Here is a 21,315-nt window from a genome sequence, read left to right as displayed (position 1 = left end):
ACCTTATGTAGCTCAATTCACTACAACCCCTTGCTGTGCAGGCCCATTATTTGAATTTAATATTTTAACAAGACAATAAAACTTTTCTATCTATTCCATCTTCTCCCATGTCCAGTTAACCAAGTTTCCTCCAACTCTCAAGGAAAAGATGTAAAAGTAGTGAAGTTCAGGTACAAGGAATACTATATTACTGATGTAAAATGAGCAAGAACTGGAGAAATTTAACAGGAAATTAAGAAATATATCACAAATACAAATAAGCTTAAAAATATTAATACAAACCTTTTTTTCAGTAACTATTGCTTGAGCATGGCACTACAAATTTCTTGCCAATTATTTTTTATTCCTCCTGTTTTAAATACGTATAATGCTTTAATTTTTCACTGACATTTTCTGAATGTTTTGTTTTATTGTATTACCTTTTAATATTTTTCCCATTAATCTTTTCATCAATAATTGCTTTGACATTTTTTGTTCGGTTTTCCTTAATTAATTCATTTTCCACTCTCCTTTCTCTGAGTTCTAGACAATCTAGGTTATCTGTGGTTTTAGTCATCTTTTATTTTCTTCCTTTGCATCCATTTGGTGACAAGTCCAATGCCCCAGCTGGAGCAAAAGAAAACAGGCCTGGTGTATCCCTCCTATGCAGGGGGGTTGAATCTAGATGATCTTCGAGGTCCTTTCCAACCCAAACTGTGCTATGGTTTTATGATTCTTACAGGAGTTCCCTAAGAGAAAGTACATTTTACTGCAATTCTCCATTTTTAAGGCTATATTTTTAAGTATTTCATGAAAAACAGTGAAATCCTACTTTTCAAAGGGTACAATGCTAATTGAATTATTATAAGTAGATCATTATAATGAAGTAAGCAAATAAAATTGCCCGGTTATGGAATTAAGATGCAAAAGGCTGCATGTCTGAGAATATATAACCAGAAGGTGACAGAAAAAATAATTTCATAAATAAATCTGATATCTGATGACTCTGCTAAATAGTTGCTGCCTTGTAAAACTTTTCCATAAATTGCTTTTCCTCCTAATATTTTCCCCTCTGGAAAGACTGAACTTATTTATATTTCTGGGTTTATATTTTTTTTATGATCAAAACAGATATATTTCTCTAGTTCTTTGCAGCATAAGGGCACCTTACTTTATATGTTTGCATTGGGCTAGATCCCTTAAAACATTAATGTCATTATCTCTCACTTTACACTATTCGGAAGGATGAAAAAAAGTAACTGTAGTGCTAGTGGCATATTTTTCAGTCAAAATAAAAAAAAGGGCAATTGTTTCACTTTACATTGCTGCCTCCCCTGCAATTAAAGACAATAATTGTGCTGGAGAGATCCATCCCTTTAGCAGCTGGTGTAAAGTAAATGTGCATGGTTTGCTCTTTCCATACACTGATGTTTCTTACAAGAAGAGCAAGCTTTCAATAACCATTGAGAATACCCTAGTAATGCTCTCTTAAAGACTGATTGTACCTATTTGCAATCTCACTTTAACTGTGTGCCAGCTCTTCTTTTCCCAGGAAATACTGAATTCTGTATGCCTTGGTACAGATGATCCTTTCTTAGCAGGATTTAAAGCTGATTATGGAGTGGAGACTGTGTGAGTTTTGATTACAATTAGCAGAATTCACAGAAACCCCAAGCCAGTAATATTTGTCTCAAAGCTGGGTGGGAAGGGGGAAACATTATCCTGCATCACATGTAGCCATTGCATTTGTGCCATATGGTGCCTAACACACCTTTCCCTGCTGGGGCCAGTAGACCATGGAGAAAGCAGCCACCAGACCTTGCATTAATACGTAGCCATGTTTGTAGTCTCAGTGGAAATACCAGAAAATCCAGACGTGAAACCCAAATTTCACAAAGTAGTAAAAAATACTTACTAAAGTGCAATTCTACACTGGCAGAATAATTGAGTAAATTATCTAATTTACACACACACACACCCCACCTTGTGTAACTACTCGTTACCACTGTTGCTTCTCTGCCTTCTGAATGGTTACTTGCTCATTACCAGAAGTGGACCCTCTACAGAAGTGATGGTGTGAACAGGCTAGCATATAGGCTGAGTTTTACCATTGCAAACAGTTAATAAAGGACTACAATCTCCAGATCTGTCAGGTTGACCCTATGCAATTACAGTTAAAAACTATGCGACAGAGTAAATTAATAGGATGGAACTATGTTCCCATCCCCATCCCTGGAAGTGCTCAAGGGCAGGCTGGATGGGCCTTTAAGCAACCTGGTCTAGAGGAATGTGTGCCTGCTGAGGCAGGGTGGGGAAGGAACCCTCAAGGGTGCCTGGGACTGGATGAACCTTACGGTCCTTTTCAAACCAAACCATTCTATGATTTTATGTGGTAATAAGCAGCACAATTTTGCAGTCTACATTTAACTTGAAGTTACCTCCTACAGAAAAAAAAATATATTTTGAAACTATTAAACATGTAAATTCATAGCCCAGCTATAATATGAGATTGCAATTCTCAGTGGTCATGGTTCAGCAGTGGAATACGGCACTGGCTGTAGATATATAACAAGGTAATAAAGGGCTATGCCTCAAACTGGGTGATAAGTCAAACTACCAGCATTTTTTACACCTAAGTAGACATGAGACATTAAAAACTGCAATTTAATGTAAGAAGTAACCTACTGCTACTGAAAATTACTGCTTAGAAAGAACCCCTGCTCCCCACACCCACAAACTTAACTGCCTTGAGTAAAACTGAATACGTAGGATTCGCCACTGTGTTATGCATATTTCTGTACTGAAGTTTGTATATTCAGGACAGTTATTCATAGTTTCTGAATTCTGTTACTGGAGATGGAATGCAGTAATGAAATCTCATCTGAACTGGCTGTGCACTCACTATCTTGGATGATTTCAAGGTCAGTAAGACAGAAGTGATAAATGAGTTCCAATGAGTCAAAACCACTAAATCCTGAGGTCCAGATGGGTTTTGTCCAAGGTTGTTAAAGATACTAAGAATGAAGAATGTAGACTGATGGCAGTAATCCTGGAAAATTAGATTATGGTGAAAAGATTTTGGAAGCTACAAGAGAAATAAGGTTAACATACAAAAACGTAGTAAGCAAAATAGTACAAAGTTACTTAAAATGCACACAAAATAAATGCAAGCAATTTGCACCTAGCATGAAAATATCTGCTAAAAACACACTTGGATAACAAATAAATACCTCAAAGAGATTAGATTTAGCTAAGGCTGTTCAATGGCAGGCTTCCTGACCTGAAAAGGAGACTCCCTCCTCACCCTCACCCCCAATTCTTAGTGAAGATCAACACTTCAAGAGTAGTCAGTTAAACCTTGACACAGAGGCTGAAAGCAAGCTGCCTAGGACTTTCCTGGATATCTCCAAGAAAATGTGTAAATAGAAAGAAAGAGGGGGACCTCTACATTCTCCCTTAAAATGATACTAGAATTTTAGGGAAGAACATTTTACTAGTTTCAGGAGATTGTATGTATTCTATATATATAATGCCTGGGAAAAGCATAGGCAAAGACGTGGATTTTTAGTGTCACATACTATATTTTATTCTGTAGGTTTTATTTGATCTAAAAGCAGCAAGATTCTGATTTTTCTTAATTATTCCAATAGTGTTTTCTATAATTAGTAATAAAACCTTAATAAAAAACAGCTACCATTTCTTTATCTAATACCTGCAGAATCATAGAAAGGTTCAGGTTGGGCAGGAGCTCAGGAGGTCTCAAGTCCAACATGCTACTCACAGCATGGTCAGCTCTGAGGTCAGACCAGTTTGCTCAAGGCATTTTCCATCCAGGCTTGGAGGCTAAAGGGATGGAGTCTGCACAAACTCTCTAGGTAATGTGCTACACCGCTCAGCTGTTCTTATGGGGAAAATTTGCCCTTATATCCATGTCAGGGAGCAAAGAATCATTATGCTCATAATCTTCATGCAAATAATCTCTGATCTGAAAAGTGCTTCCAGCCTGCTATCATAATTCTTACAATGAGTCTCACATATATAGTGTCTAAATGCAGAAGACCAAACCTCAATATGGTATTTTGGACAGAAATCGTGGTAACAGGCAGTGAGTCTGAACCTACAATTCACAGCAATGGCAGCGCAGTCATTTTGGTGAGAGCTTAAGTCTGTGCCAGGGATCATAGTGTTATTGTACTAATCAACCGAACAAAGGCTAGTTTTTGTTCACCAGAGAGTTCTGGTGGCCTGTTATTACAAATGAAAAGAAGGAAGGATGCTTAAGCTGAATACGGGCCTTCACAGGAAGCCAACAGTAGTAGGAAACTGTACCTTACAAAACAATGTGGTGTGAACGGAGAATTGCTTCTTTCCTTTCGTGTAGAAATAAAACCTTGAAGGAAGAAGATCACTATAGGCATCCTTAGTTCTGAGTGACTTCCAAACAGCACAATTTATCAGTAGTATCCTCTGCCCACCTCTTTTGTTAATGGCTGTTGTGTCTCATTCTGCCACTGCAAAGGCTCTTTTCTTTAAGAGGTCAATACTGACTTTTGCCCGTTGTTTACAGTCAAAGTTCTCAGTGCTGCTCTCTGGATTTCATTAATTGTGATTAGGATGATAGAGGTGACCAGAACAGTTGCTTCATCCATAGATCATAATTTTTTTCAAATAGCTGAAGTTATGGTCTCCTTTTTGGTCCTAGTCTCCTCATTTAATTGAAATTTTTGTCCTCTAAAACAGAGGACAAAATAAAGCTTAGCTGCATGTTTTTCCCATCTCCTTTATGTGACTATTCTTAGTATAGAATATGTTATCCTGCTTTTCATTCAGACCCGTACTCTCAGTATAACTTGCAACTTGCACTGCATATGATGTTCCATCTACATGACTGAAAGTCTTGTTCTGGTAGTCATCTCTCATGCCAGTGATGACCAGTCTTTGCCTACTGCTTTCAAATGCAATATATATCCAGACTGCTAATACAAAGATAATTTTTTTCCATTGTTTCACAGATTCCACATCCTGTATTATATTAAACATCTGTTCTGTGATCTTTTGCAGTCATTCCTTTTCAGGATCAAGAGACTGCTGTCTGTGGAACTAACCTTCATAGACTGTGTGCTTAAAAAATTGATATATTTCTGCATCTTTCTTGTTCTTTTTCCTCTTTGGAAAATAAATCTTGGAGGTATCTGTAAAACATCCTTTTTCCCCCTCTCTTTCATACCTCTATTTTTTTAATAAATAGCTATGCCACATGCATAATGAACCCACATGTCAAGCTTACCAATATTCCTTCTGTGCAGTCTCTCCAAGATAATTCCTTCCTCTTTCATATTGATAGTAGTATTTTGTTATCAAGAATCTTTAATTCATATGTTTATCCTACACTTGGCAGAACACAGTCCTGATCCATTAATAAAGCCTCTAGATGTCACTGTAATAATATAAAACCCAGTAACACTTGTACATAGTATCAAAATTGTTTTCCAATGAAGATGATATTGAACGACATTCAAGTAACCTGATAAACACATCTCAATCAATAGATTAGGGAGAAAAAAGATGTTTTATCCGTTGCTGAGCTTCTAGAATATCACACAAAGGTTGTGTTCTTTGTGTATTGGCATTAGCTGGCTAAAAAGAAGATTCTAGCAAACACAACATCTTTGTTCCAGTAAAGATAACTGAACTACAACATGATAAAAAGGTATTTTATAACACAGTGCGTTACACTATAATGACAGAGAACCTGTTGTGTGAGTAGGTGTCTCGTCTGACCCCAACCACTTTCTAACTGTCCTGAAGTATCCTCACAGGTTCAAGCACAAATTTTGTTTGACTGTTAATTGAAGATCACATCCGTTTGGCAACAGACCTTTGTGAGTCCCTTGATCAGAGATTTAAGAGAAGTTTCCCTACACTGTGTTTACAAACAGAAATTGTATTACCAGTTGTTGAAGTGTAGCCATCACTTGTGAGATACAGTACGCAGCATGGAAGGATGAATGTTTTGAACAAAGAGACAACGTTGAAATGTGCTTAATTTCAAAACTGGACTGTGATGTGCAAATGTGACTTTTCAGTTCGAAAAGTTTGTAGCAAGTTCACCCAAACAAGCATATTCTGCCCTTCTTCTTACAATTCTATCTATGCCCGTCTCTGGCTAGGCATATGAATGTTCTCGGGCTGGAGCAATGCATATTGGATGTTTTCTACTGTCAGATTCACATATAATTTCCACTAATTAAAGTCTTTTTAAGGTCTGTGCCAACGTAAACCAGTGGAGAACGTGGCTTGGTTTTACCTGATGGTCTGGAAAGTTCTATCATGATAGTCTTATAGGCCTTTACTCTTATTCTGCACAAAGTACTTCTAGCCTGATATAAGCATTATTACATTTTACTTGTTTAGTTGGCTTAGCTCTAATTGGGAAGTAGACACCAAGTCCTTCTAAAAAATATTTACATTTTATATATATAAGACCTTATTTGTGTATTTGCACATAAAGATATAAATATGCTTTCTTGTAAGCAAGGGAGAACAGCTACGATGATAAAGCTGTTCATATTTCTGCACGCATTGGAAAAAATCTGAGGCCTAAATGCTAGGTTTCCTACATGGTTAAAAAATAGCATAGATATGATGCTTATATTAGCAAACACAAGTTTGCTAATGTCATTGGCAAGCTAAGAGCAGAGTATCTGTTAAAATTGATCCATGACTATTTTTCTCTGAATGCAAAACACAGATGCAATTTGTGAAATCTTCTACCAAAGGCTGAAGGTAAAAGAGGTGTAACTAGCATTTCCTTTGCAGTCTGAAAATTTACAGGAATGCAACAGCACATATGTATGGAATTAGCATGGCTTCTCTCCCTGGTACATTGGCATTCATGTGACTGCAAACTGAAAGTCTATAACCTTGAGGCCAGATTTGTTTTACCCAATAAAAACATCATAAATGATTGTACCTCAGGGTCCAATATTTAGAAAGACTAAAATTCTATTTTTAAGAAAATAAAAATAAAAGCAGACAGTCTCATAGTGGCTTTAAGCCCTTGCATGTTTAGATATCTGTTTAAGAGGCCCTGTGTAGCAGCCTATATACAGAGTCATGTACCTGTATTTGTAGGCACTACAGCTGTAATTGAGAATATGAGTAAAATTTTTCTTTTTGGAAAACTACATTATAAACATTTCTGCTGACTTCCTGTTTTCTTATGGAATGTGCATAGGTGTATGACCTATTCTTTCTCTATTAGTCTATATGAAGGGGATGCTGCATATAATATGACATAATTACAATATGCTGGCATACTGCTGCTGAAATAAGTTAATGAGAAGTTTGTACTGGTCTTAGTGTATGTAGTGCCATCACAGATATTGAAGCATTCTATAATGATAATATATATTTTATATATAATATTCTGCATTAGATTTTTACAATAGAATAGATAATAGATATATATTTCTCCATGTGTTTTGACCATGGACCTTCTTTAAGTCTTCTGAATAAAGACGAGTTTTATATACCAAGATTATGCTTTGAACCTTACATAAAGTTGGCACCCATCTGTTTCAATTTACAGTTGAGTAAAACTGACAAGCTTTGCCTTTCTCAGGTATGCACCTATATAAAGAAACAGCCGTTATAATAATTTAGCAACTTGACATTTGCATGTGCATTATAGCATGCAACACATCAAAGTCTACCTGTATTCATATTCCACAAACCTATTTTAATTTTGTAAAAATAAAATTTCAGGTACATCACAAAGGAAGAACACAAACCAAACTCAACAAAAAAAATTGTTTTTTATCCATTTCTTGTTAAGAACTACTTTCATTTAGATAATGCTACTGCTTATTTTGGGGCTTATTAGGGATTCTTGGAAATGCTGCTGAGATTCCTTTACTTCTGTGACTCCACAGGTAAAGAAATAGTATATAAAAAGGGAGAACTACTGCTTTAGGCAGTGGTACAGCTGGACTAGCAGTCAGTACAACATTTACATGAGCGGTAGAACTCAGGTGAACTGAAACTTGGCTGCAATTCTTAAATATTCTCTCAGTTCATCCTTTGCTTTTATTAAAAAAAAACTATCTTCATGTGGCATGCAGAAACATTGAAATTTAGAACAGATCATGTTAAACATAATACCTAGTTTTTCAGATTCCTAATTTGTGGTGTAACAGTCATGTTTATAGTAATAGCTCCTAAGGACTTCAGCACTGGCTTAGACAAAGAAAACTGTCTCAGTGCACAAGGTAACTGTGAAGATGCTGTTAACACAATGCATAGTGAATATTATGTATGCTTTTAGGTAGATGAACAGCTAGAGGAATGTATATTTCAACATGTCATGTCAGTGAGATTTAGGATACTTGAATGCTCTCTTTTTAAAGATGTTAAAGAGAAGCTGAGTCAGAAAACAATGCTCAAAGACTATAGAAAACCAACAATTTAAATTCAGAATTCTATAAAATTATTACTGCATTTAAATAATTAAAACAAGCAGTCCAGTGTTTAATGCCTGATGACACTTCTCTTCATTAACTTCTTTTATACGCTCCACCTACAGATTCCCCAGGGTAGAGTTTCCAAAATGAAGACAAATCAAAATAATTACATCTATAGCTATCTTCCTGGAATCCGGGAAGTAATGAAGCAGCTATATCCCTTTTTTTCATATCCAGGAACTTCTGTTCCGTTTTATTTAACTTGATTAATTTTAAAATAGACATTGAGGAGTGTGAGCTCAATGGAGGGATACCTTCAACCTCCTGTTTAAGACTTATACACAGACCTTATTTCCATTGCCAGTTCCCACACATAAATTCTGGCTAACATTTCTGTATCTAGGGGGAAAAAAAAAAAAAGAGAGAGAGTGCTTAATTTTTTATTTACTTTGTTTCCCCCTCCTTTGACTCCTTACCTCTGGCATTAAATTTCAGAGCTTAAAGTAGGGTTTCATTTCTAGTAGCTGAGATGCCTAAATTAGGAACATTTCACTTTTGTTTTTTCTCAGGTAAATAAAGAAAAGTCAATACAGAGTGGTCCACCCTACCTCTGCAATATTAAATAAACATAAATAATAAAAAAATCCCCAAATTTTACAAACAGAATAGTCAAATGGGTCCCAAAAGGATGGACTAAGATATGCTTCCTTGTTTGTATTTTCGTATGAATCATAAAGGTGAAGTAGGTAAAGATGTGACTAATTTTCTCAAGAATCAGGCATCCAATTTTTTTGTAGGTGAAACTTTGTAACATTAAAAGAATTTTGTTTAAGTGCATGGAACAGCACTCTTATGACATGTTTCGGTACTGTGATGGCTTTTCTGCTTTTTTCAATTTATGTGTTAAGTATTATCCTGTCTTTATTTTACAAGCTCCACTTAATGGTTTCATTCCTTCTTTTCAATATGTCTCAGTTTGACTTATAACTACTCTTTTTTTTCATCTGCAGTGAAATCATTATTTTGAAACCGCTGCTAAAATAATTTTTATTGCTATAAATTATAAACCCACAATTCTGTGGGATGACTGATCTATGTGTTGTATAGGTAAGGGAGTTTATATAGAGGGACAATATCCAAAGTCTTAACTGTAGAGCAACTACAAGTAAATTAGTCAAAAATATGAACTAGAATTGCCTCTTAAATGGTTGTAGTATCCTTTCTATGCCTTGAAATTTTAGAAATGAGCAAAGACATGAAGAAGACCATAACTATTTGCTGATTTCTTTTTTATTGAGAATAAGTTTAGAGTTGGAATAAATTAGTTTTCTAATTTTTTGCTTACTAGGTTTCATTTATTGTTTACCTAACTGTGGGTCCATATATCCCAAATATATATACCAAATCAGTGCATACATCAAAGAGAGGAAAAAGGAAGTCAATTAGACTCGGCCAACTAATCTAATTATTTTATAAGCCCATTTCAGTGCACACATTCAAAAAGAGGAAAAAGGAAGATAGGCCAACTAATCTAGTTATTTTATAAGCCCATTTCAGTGCACACATTCAAAAAGAGGAAAAAGGAAGATAGGCCAACTAATCTAATTTCCTGGCCCAATATAATGCTGAAAAAGAAATAATTCAAGTTTTCATGTGAAAACAAGAACATTAAAAACAGCCAAGAAAGCCCACTCAAAGGAAAGCAAGATACAGGAATGTAACAGGACAGATGGATAGAACAAAAAGCAAAAATAGATGTAATGCTTTTGAAACAGTCTCAACTGACATTCTTTAAAGCAAGCAAGAAGTCACAGTCTAGTTTAAATTATACAGTGAATATATAACGTTTAAGGAAAACATATTAGAACAGCTATTAATAGCTCATTGCCAAGGAGGAAGCAAGTACAATGTGTCAGTTCCAGGCAACCTTGAACCCATTACTTTTCAATATGTTTTTGTAAAGAGTGGATGATAGAAAATTTATTCAATTTGCAGATAAACACCAATATGGAGGAAGCACAACTACACTGGAGGGCAGGATTAGAATTGAAATTGGTCCAATAAATTAGACAAATGGCAAAAAGAAAAAAAAGGCTAAAAAGACCCCAAACAAACAAAAAAGCCAGACTACACAGCTCAGTAAGTTGAAATGTGTTTTTACGCTTTAGGTAGCACTCTTGTAGAAAAAGACTGCAGTATTATAGAATACTATAAGTTCAACTGAGTAATAACATCAGTACTGTTTGGAAAAGTACAAGTACCCCATAGTCCACCAGCATCACCAATTTTAGGCTGTAAAATAAATTAATGCCTCCCTCCTCTCTGATCAGCTTGGGCACAGTCTCAGCTTAAGAATTCTTTTGAGCTTTGAGCATCTCACTTGAAGAAGGAGGTTAGCCCAGTCAGACGAATCAAGGAACAAGAATTAGTAAAGATTTGGAAAGCCTGAAAAAAGACTCCCACTGGTTTAGAACAAAAAAAAAAAAATATGGCAGAATGATACTCTGACATTGAAGCATGGAAAAAGATGCTAAAAATAACAAGTGAGTTGGGGAGGAAGGTGTTTAAAATGCAAAAGCTAGGATTCCTATTTAATGTTTGGAAAACTTCTTAGTGGTAAATCAACGGCATCCATAGCAGATCATCTGCAGCCCTGCAAATTCCTGTACTTGAGGCACAGGCTAAAAGGCCAATTTGTTGACAAATCAAGTTTTACTTGTTTGTTTGGGTTTGTTTTTTGGTTTTGTTTTTTTTTTTTTTTGGGGGGGGGGAGCGATGGTTGTTTTATGTGTTTGTTTGTTTGTTTGTTTGGTTTTTTTTTTTTTGATTGTTTGGTTTTGGGGGTGCTTTTTCTGCTTTACACAGAGAGGATTAATCAGATGACTTTCCAAGGTCTTTTCCAGAAATATATTTTAAATGTTTCTGTGTTGAAGATACCAGAGAAAGATCCCAAATGGAGATTTGGTGCTGACTGAAAAGCTGAAGATAAGTAGCATGCATTAAATCCAGTGGGGAAGAAAGAAGAGCTGAAAAGAGTCAGAGAGAGACAGCTTCTGTAGTTACAGACATTTGCCAACGGGTTTCTATAATGTAGGACTAGAAAAGAGGAGATATCAGTATGTAAGGTGCAAAATCAGACCATGGAATCAATTTTTCACCTGAGTAGATATCACAGCTTGAATATGTACTTCTGGGGAGACAGAGGATGTAGTAAAGGATTATATGGAAGTTACAAAACTGAGCAATAGGAAGTTTTCAAGATTTATGTTGGTTTAAGTGGTTGTTTTGTTGGGGTTTTTTTTGTGCATTTGCTTGGGTTTTGTTTTTCACAGAGGAAGTGGAGGACTGGCTTTAAAGGACAAGTTCAAAACCTCAACTTTTACAATGTTTATTTTACTACAGCAACTAAACATGCACTGGAAGATGTCAGAAAGACACGGAAGATATGTTAGAGTGATTGAAGGAAAACAGATTATCAGATATGAGTGGCATTTACAAGTCATTAGAATACAGACAGGAGTTCACTCAGACACCTCAGTTCATATAGAACCTGTGTTCCACTCAGGCCTCTTTTCATATGGTTTAGTATGTGGGAGTGTAGGGTCTGTTTGGAATCAATAGGTATTTTGCAATTTGCTTTATTAAAAGGCATTTCATTTAACATGTTTATAACTTCTATTTTAACATTTTCTTATTTCTTAGTGCAGTCTGCCACATTTTAATAAAAGTTTATGTTTGGAATGGTAAAGATTAGTGGTGGTAAAAAGGTAACAGCATTTGCCTTCTTGTCAAAATGAGGTGTACTAAAATAACAGTGAAAAGATGCATATGTTTAACAAGTAAAGAACTTGTTTTTACAGAACAAGTCAGCTGTGAATGTGGAAACTTGAGATGTAATTAGAAAAGGAGAAAGAAAAAGGAAATTATTTTCACATTCTTGAATGACTACAGTTGTTAGTTTATTCTGGTGTCTTCCAACCAACTCTTATCATTTGAACCACTTTCATATAGACTAAACACACACCATCTCAAAGAATAATTAAAGTACTTTTTCCATGGAGGAAGTAGAAGGTACTGCATATGATGACTAAAGATAGACGTTTCCTATTACACATGGTGTGACCAGGCACTCAGATACATCCCTTGCTACCACTATAATCATGCGGAAAACAGCAAAACACATCCTGTACCTGTATATATCCAAGTGTTTAGATCTGTGAGCTGGTGATTCTGTATCACACCATATGCTAAATTCTAAAAACCGGTGCCTGGCACTTAACAGTGAAAAGACTGGGACATGCTCCCTGAAATGTACAGAAACACAAGTTCACACATTTGTAATTGAAACATTTTTTCTGTAGTGTCTTAGTCACGAAACAACAACAAAAAAACCCTAACAAACAAAAAACCCAAACCAAAAAAAAACAATGCTTTCTCCTACTGAAAAGCTTTTTAAGACAAGTATATTCTTGATAGGCTGAGAAAGTTGGGGCTGTTCAGCCTGGAGAAGAGAAGGCTGCTTGGAGACCTCATAGCAGCCTTCCAGTATCTGAAGGGGGCCTACAGGGATGCTGGGGAGGGACTCTTCATTAGGGACTGCAGTGACAGGACAAGGGGCAATGGGTTAAAACTTAAAGAGGGGAAGTTTAGATTGGATGTAAGGAAGTTCTTTCCTGTTAGGATGGTGAGGCGCTGGAATGGGATACCCAGGGAGGTTGTGAATGCTCCATCTCTGGTGGTGTTCACGGCCAGGTTGGACGAAGCCTTGGGTGGCACGGTTTAGTGTAAGGTGTCCCTGCCCATGGCAGGGGAGTTGGAACTACATGATCTTAAGGTCGTTTCCAACCCTGACTCTTCTATGATTCTATGATTCTGTATCAAGCATGTGTTGTAATTTATGGGACTTATCCTTTCAACCTATTGCCTTGGGCAAACAGATGGGCCCAATACTGCAGTCTCTTTTATTAACTTTGAGAGAAAACTTCCTGTAGCACAGGACCAGTCTAAAATAGATTCAACTCCTCTAGCAGTGTTAAGAAGAAAAAAAAATGGGTTCTTTTAATCCTGACATTCTCTTGTCATTTCTACTTGTAATACCTGCACTGACCTAAGCATCCACCATTGTGTGCTTTTGATGCTTGAGGGTAATGAGAATGTTTTCAACTGACCATCATGTGTTGCCATTAAGAGACATAATTCTGAGGACTAAAAGAAATTATTTACATCCAAGAAGTCTAGTTTAACTGGATTGCGCTTTAGTCCACATTTTTACTTTGTTTCTAAATGCAAAAATAGTAGGACTGCCTTTACTTAAAATAACTTCCACCCTTGTTTAGGGAGAAAAAAGTCAACCACACAGGCAAAGTGTGGATTCAAAAATAATCTGCATTATAAGTTTTTCTCTGGTAACATTTTCTATATGAAAATGTACACTTACATGTTTCCTGAACATTCACCAGATGTTGGTCAGATTTGAACTGGAAATTCCACTAGAGAAAAGTAGACATCATTCATCCTTCTGCATGAAGTAAATATGTCACAGCATACTCTGTGGAAGAAGCTATTCTATTTTATACAGCTGGAGAAATAGGATGAGAGAGAATCTCTGGGATCACCAAATTCAAATGCTTTTTAAGAGCTGGGATAAAACAGGCTACAAAATCCTTCCTAAATAAATCTAGTTTGATCCCAAGTGTACTTATAATTTCAGGTTTTACCTTTTCTAAAGCAGAGCTGTGTTCCTGTCTCATCTAAGAAACTCTTCTAACTGAAGCACTAATTCAAATTATCATCACTTTACACTTCATTTCTTCTATTATTTTCCTTCACTCTTTTTTAAGAGAACTTCAGTTCACTAAAGAACTCAAACCCTTTAGTAGTGGTTTCTTCCCTTGGCCTTACTAGTGACTTCTGTGTGCTGCTATTCCAATTTTAACATATCTTCTTGTAATGTGAATAATCAGGACATAATCATTATTTTGGATAATACCAAAAATTATCTCTGTGTAATTTTTGGATGAAAATTACTAATGCTTCCCTTTCTAAGACAGCTTTGTTGGTAAGTATTTAATTTGTATACCTATTGACATGGACCATTTATATCAGTCTTATGAAAATTGACTCTCTGCTATTGAATGTTTTGTAGTACTGTATTACATTTCCTTTCAAAATTCTAGAAAGTTATTACCTACTCCTCTTCTGGCCTGAACGCAGTGGGTCTCTGAGCCTGTACACAATACCTACAGTTTCAAAGTAAAAAAAAAACAAAACAACAAACCGAACAAATCCCACCTTCCAAAAAAAACTACAAAACAACAAAAACGATTTATAACTTTGCTTTGAACCGTAGTATTTCCCCCTAATTTCTAGCCCACCCCTGCTTGTAACCACTTAACTTTTTTGGCTGGGTTATTTTTTTTTTTTCCTTGTGTTGTCCTCAAGAAGCAGCTCTGTTTAACTTCTGGCAATTACTTCTTTATCTCTATGCTTCCTGATAGCCAAGGCCTTAAGTTTATCTCTGATCAATTCTTTCCTTCTTATTCTTTGCAGCCTGCCTGCTTATTCTTTGCATTTGTCTTGAGATTGTTATTCACTCAAACAGGCATGGAATCCTTCTCTCTCCCTGGCTTTGTTAAGTGCATCACATTCATGACAGGTTTAACAACTTCTATTTTGAGGAAATTCCAAACATTACCTACTCTCATGAGGTTCCTCTTCTGCCCAGTTGTCTAAATTAAATTGTTCCTCTGTTAAGTACTTAATTTCTCAAGGTCATAGCTTTAAAGATTCAGATCTTCACATGCAAAATAACTGTTGCTAACCTCCAAGTTTAAAAAAAATTAGCTTCTCATCAGTCAGAATACAGATCTGTAAATGAAGCCTCTATTAGAACCACTGTACCACCAAAGTAGGGCAGTGACTTGAGTAAGGGCCTCTTAGCTAGTGGGTTTTATTTCAGAGATAATAAGACATGGCTCCTGCTACTACAGAATTATAAGTGACAGACAATATGCACATAGAGCTAAAAGAAGCGGCTACATAGAATCATAGAATAGTTAGGGTTGGAAAAGACCTTAAGATCATTTAGTTCCAAGCCCCCTGCCATGGGCAGGGACACCTCACACTAAACCATCCCACACAAGGCTCTGTCCAGCCTGGCCTTGAATACCACCAGCGATGGAGCATTCACAGCCTCCCTGGGCAACCCATTCCAGTGCCTCACCACCCTCACAGTAAAGAATTTCTTCTTTATATCCGATCTAAACTTCCCCTGTTTAAGTTTTAACCCATTACACCTTGTCCTGTCACTACAGTCCCTAACGAATAGTCCCTCCCCAGCATTCCTATAGCCCCCATTCAGACACTGGAAGGCTGCTATGAGGTCTCCATGAAGCCCTCTCTTTTCTTCTACATGCTTTTTTGTCTTGTTTTAAACGAAAAAAGAAGAAAGACGTTTCCTGGTTGCCACTGCATGCAGTGGTATGTATGGTGATGCGCTCAACCGGTAGCTGGAATTCAAAGTGATAAATCTTCTCAGATGACAAAACAGATTGTGCCCTTCTGCTCTCCAGTGTCGTTATCAGGATGACCCACAGGGAGCACTCCGGGACTTTCGGCAGGGATATCTCCATTGCTTTTGTTTCCCTATGACTAGGTAAATGCATGGGTTTGACCCTTAAAAAGTAAGTACGAAATTGACCAAGCTGAGTTTGGTGTTGTATTTTGGTTTTTTTCAGGTTTTTTTTTCTTTCTTTTTTTTTCCCCATTCATTTTAAGATGCTTATGTAGAGAGAAACAGCAAAACAGGTAAAACTGTAAGGTGTGACCTTGCTAAAACTGCTACTGAAAGAAGCTGCAAACTAGCGCAGTTCAAAGGCTCTTCGCTCTTGGTGCTATTCAAGTATTTTGTGGGAAACTGTCAACTTGCTGGGAAAAAATTACCAGTACCCGAGGCTGAGCCGAGTAAATACGGGAACGGGGCCCCGCTTCAGCCACCACCGCTTAGGGCTCCTGCCTGCGCGCTGTGTTCCGGGCTCTGTGCCCAGCGGCAGGGTGGCTGCGGGTTCCCGGCTCTCGCCTTGAGAGGTCAACCCCCAGGCTTCTCCCCGCTAGGCCAGGCCTCCAGCTTGGACCCGGAGCTTTATTCTGAACCCCAGGTGCTTTCCCAAGGACGGGGTTTTGCTGGTTAAGTCTCTCCGCAAGGGCTGCACCGTACGCATTTCGTGCTACCGCTCCCACCGGTTTGGGAGAGCGCGGCGCACTTAAGGAAAACGCAGGATTCCCTTTAAGGCCAGCGCTACCTGTTCCGCTCTCTCTCGCCGTACCCTCTGCGCCTTTCTCCCCGGCAGCCTCCCCCCTCCCCGGCCCCTGCCACAACACTACACGTGCAGCCCCACCTCCGCTCCCCACGGCAGGGCCCGGCCCAGCCCCGCCGTGCCGCCGGCGGCAAACCCCACCCCCAGATCCCTCCCGCCGGCTGCCTACCGCCCGCCGGCTAATAAAAGCGACCGTAGAAAACCGAGCGGGTCTTTTCGCTCTTAGTTCTTCTCGGCACGTTGTTCTGGTTATTGTTAACTGCTATCTTGCTTTTATCTGACATTCAGCTTGGTTCTATTGGATTCCTTTTATTGGAGGAGGGAGAAAAGAAAATCCCAACCAACTTCTTTTTCTTTCCTTCCCTTCTCTTTTTTCCCCTCTCTTTGGAGAGAGAGGAGGGGGGGATGCAACGTGGACCCCACCGTTGGTATCACCGTGTCCCGCTGACGGCCACTGCGGCAGGGCAGGCTGGGGAGGAGAGGAGAAATCGTTCCAGCGGCTGAAGCCTTTCCCTGACAAGCAGCGGCACCGTGTCCGCCGTCGGCTGTGCGGGACAGGCGTACCACGTCCGGCCCTCGCCTGCCTCCTTCGCCGTTCCCAGCGGGGCAGCCGCAGGATGGGGAGAAGGCGATGGCTGTGGGTGCAGGCCTGCGCCGTGTTGCTGGGCTGCCTGGTGCTCCGGACGCAGGACGCAGCCGGGCAGCAACAGCAGCAGCTGCCGCCGGTGCGCCGGGGCGGCGCCCACCCCAACGCCGAGTACCGGGAGGATGGAGCTGGCAGCGCCGCCGGCCGCGTCCGCCGGCGAGGACAGCAGGATGTGCTCCGTGGGTAGGGACGCGCTCGGCCTCCGCCTTCCTTAGCCTGAGCCCCCTTCCCCGCTGCCGCCAGCCTCAGCAGGCTGCTCCCCACTTCAAACACAAGACTCCTGGTCTTCGTTTCTGCCTTGAGTACTATCTTACCTTCCGGCCCCTTTCTGTGGCTGGGGAGAGTTGCGATTAGGTGAACTTGAAATTTTGTCCTCAGCAATGAAATATGGTCTTTTAATTAGTGCGATTTTATTAAAAGCAGATGTGTGGGGCTACATCACAACTAGCAGAAGTACCACATCAGGCGTGTTAGGGTGTTAAGGTACTTTGACACTCTTCTTTGGCTTCTATTGAGAAAATAGTCAAAATCTGGTTTTTATAGTGTTTTGGGGAGTTCTTGGTAATTGGATTAGTTTGTTAGTCTTTATGACCAGTCATCCCTTCTATCTTGTGTCAGCAGCCAATTTTTTATAGCCAACTGTATATGAATGCAGAACCAAACTCCCTTGCATATCCTAAATAGTTCCAGCAGGGATGAGCCAACTGCTGTTAACCAGTCTGCCTTTCCTCTCTATGCTAACCAGTTCAACTAGTACATTCTGTACATGGTTTAGAACTTCTTGAGATGGAGAAATACTTTATTCCTTTGAAGAGGAATTTTTGTAGCCATCTTTGCTATGCATACTTTTGCTTGCTTGTTTCATGCAGCTGGTTTCTTCTGTTGTGTGTGAATAAAACTGTGGATTCTATTTACACCCATTTAAATTTTTGTATGTATGTTTGTTTCTTTGTGTAACAGGCCAAATGTGTGTGGCTCTAGATTCCGATCGTACTGTTGCCCTGGATGGAAAACACTCCCAGGAGGAAATCAGTGCATTGTTCGTAAGTGTCTGACTTCAAGTTTCTACTGCCCTAGGGGTAGTAATCAAAATAAATTCTTCTGTGAGTTAGTGCCTCATTCTGTATGAGAAAAGAGAATTTGTTCTGTCTTTGGGCTTATCTAAAAAAAAAAAAAAACCCAAATGGTGGATTTATAGGCCTGTGTTTCTTTTAATTGAAAGCTTAGACAATTACTTAATTTTCTTTGGTGACTTGTTAGGAGACATGTTTCCTCTTGTTTTGGTTGTTGTGTTGTTTTTTTTTTTTCTTGTGTATATGTGTGTTTTTTTGGGTTTTTTTTGTTTGTTTGTTTTAAAGAACATGAAAATGAAGGGAAAAAGCAAAACAAAAAAAAAAAAACCAAACACACAAACCTTTCATAAATCAAATAATCAACTATATAAACAGAAAATTATCAGAAGGTCTTGATGTAAACCAAATCAGATTAAAGTTTTGTGAAACATCTGTGCTAGGCTTGGAATTACAATCAAATTAAAAATTTTTTCTCATCTGAGTTGCTTATTCTCTTGCCTGTTATTGTTAACTGTGTTTTAATAGCTAAGAATCATGTAGACTCGAATTACTGCCTGGTCATAATAGGTACTTTTGCTGGCAGATGTGGCTGTTGACATGGCCTAGTGGAAAAAAAATAAAACCTGTTCAGTACTCTCATTAGGGAATGTTGTCCACCTAGAAATCAGACAGATAATTAAGTTGGATTTCCTGTCTGTCAGATTAGAGCTCATATTAGACACATGCTTCTGCATTTTAGTGCAAGTTTTCCCATCCATCCTAGCATGTCACTATCTCTTTTTCTAATAAGTATACTCCACTTCAGAACATATTGCCCTTTATGTAAGCAATGAAGGTCTTTGTAATATTCTATCTAACAAACTACAGACATCTGGAACTAAACTAGGGAAAGATCGGGTGTTAACTTAAAGGTGACTTTTGGGCTCTTACCTTGCGAGTCGGGACTAACAGCCTGCCTATTACATGAGTAAATTTGCTAGTATTCCTTATAACTGTGCCTTGTGTCACTGATTTTCACCTAAGTTTGACCTAGCATTTCCTAGCAAAGATTAACTGAGTCATTCAGAGGAAGATGCTGATATCAGTACCATTGTGGAAGAAGAGGAGCTCCTAGGATGTTCAGATCACATTTATAATCTCTTATAATATTGTCTACTTAAATGTAAACCTGAGTTTTAGAAACGAATTTAGGCTACCTAATATGCTTTTGACAGGTTTTTCAAATTCATCTGGGTATCTAGCTCAAAGGAGATTAGGGTGATGATTTATATGCCTTCAGAAATCCTTATATGTTATCCTTAACAGTGACTCCCAGTGCCTTGTAAAGACCTCTGTTTCATATCTCTTCACATCCAGAATAATCTTTGATTCACTATTAGTTTATGTGCACAAAAGACGTCTTTTGCTTCCTGTTTACTTACTGGATCTTACTTGCAGCTCTCCAATATTTTGAGTGGTGAATGACTTGCCATGACACTTTTCTATTTGTATTTTTAGTGAAGGTTTTGAAGCACAGATTTCTATGCTCATGTTAAACATTCATTGAGATGATGGTACCCCTAGCTAGAGCTGTTCAGCTAGACAGAGTTTCTTGCACAGGACGACAGACAAGCTAGCAAACTTCTTACTGGACATGCATTGATTATAATTAACTGGTGATTTTAAAGTATAATTTCATGATGAGAGGTCTATGAGGTAGTTGTGGGTCAACAGGAAACTTATTCTGACCTTACAGTGTTTTCAGTTGATAGTGTGATGATGGTCGTTGGCAGTCTGTGACATATTTATGATTAAAAGTGATCTTTTATCTGAAAACCAAAGGTCTGGGTGGTTTACTTTTTTCTTTGTTAAAATAAACTGTACTGATAAAAGCATACTTAGAATATGCTTTCAGCTCCAACAGATAATACACCAAGAAAATTGTCTAAATGTAGACCTTGTTTAATCAGGAGATTGAGCTATGTTGTGTGAAGATGGACCGAACAGTGGTAGAAAGAGCCCTATTCCCTGTGTTTGTTCAGTGCTCTAAATCCAGTTTCTGACTTCTAAGCCTGCTAATGAAGAAAGTATTTCACATCAGACAGTGGTATGTCTCTAATTGCAACCAAATAGTGAAATCCCACAAACTCTTTCTCCTTTCATGGATTCACATTTACGGTATAGTTGTCGAGGAATTTAACAGTAAATGTAGATGAGGCACACTGCTTCTGTTCGATGCCTGGAAAGTGGTGTCAGTGGATCAGTAATGTGGCTTTGTCTACTCTTCTCTTGTAAATAAAATGTGGCCCTTACTGGAGTATGTCAAGGAAGATGCGGGTTTACTAAATCTGATCTGGTCATGTTCGGCATTGGAACAGAGCTGCTGATTTGGTCGAGAAAGCATGTACACTTCACTGTGGCCATATTTGAATTCTGTAATGGGGCAGCAAGAAAACAGTTAGCTTCCTTATTGGAGTTGGGTTTCATTTATGCATGTTTTTCTAAATCAGAAGTGGAACACAAGTATTCTGGAATGGTCTTAACTCTGCAATCTTTTTAATGTATATGACTGTGTGGATTTTTTTCTTTCAATCTGATATATATAGACAGGGTTTTTAAGTAGTCAGCGTGTTCTTGGCAAATTATCTACTGAAGGTATTTGTTACTTTTGTAATCCTTCAGTGAAGATATTCTTCCAGATTATTTGATACTCTCAAAACCCCGAAGTTATTTACAAAGAAACTGATCCTTGCTTAGCTTTGTCCTTTACAAGCTGTTTCTTGCACCGTATGTGGTTTTAAGGACCTTCTGTGCCATACTTGGCTCTAAATGTTTCAGTCTCTCTTTTGGTGTGCTTACGA

The 21,315-nt window shown here is 38.2% G+C and overlaps 1 protein-coding gene across 1 annotated transcript in view; it reads left to right on the top strand.

Moving 5' to 3' along the window:
* The first annotated feature begins 17,054 nt into the window (after positions 1–17,054).
* FBN2 (fibrillin 2) overlaps positions 17,055–21,315 on the top strand; it is a 159,974-nt gene continuing 155,713 nt past the window's right edge. The window contains exons 1-2 of the mRNA XM_065662467.1: positions 17,055–17,585; positions 18,363–18,445. Coding sequence (XP_065518539.1) covers positions 17,374–17,585; positions 18,363–18,445 — 295 coding nt within the window. The 5' untranslated portion in view covers positions 17,055–17,373. The remainder of the gene's footprint in view (positions 17,586–18,362; positions 18,446–21,315) is intronic.

The sequence above is a fragment of the Lathamus discolor genome, chromosome Z, assembly GCF_037157495.1.
Source record: "Lathamus discolor isolate bLatDis1 chromosome Z, bLatDis1.hap1, whole genome shotgun sequence".
Classification (NCBI taxonomy): Eukaryota; Metazoa; Chordata; class Aves; order Psittaciformes; family Psittacidae; genus Lathamus; species Lathamus discolor.
This window is presented reverse-complemented; position numbering and strand designations above follow the sequence as displayed.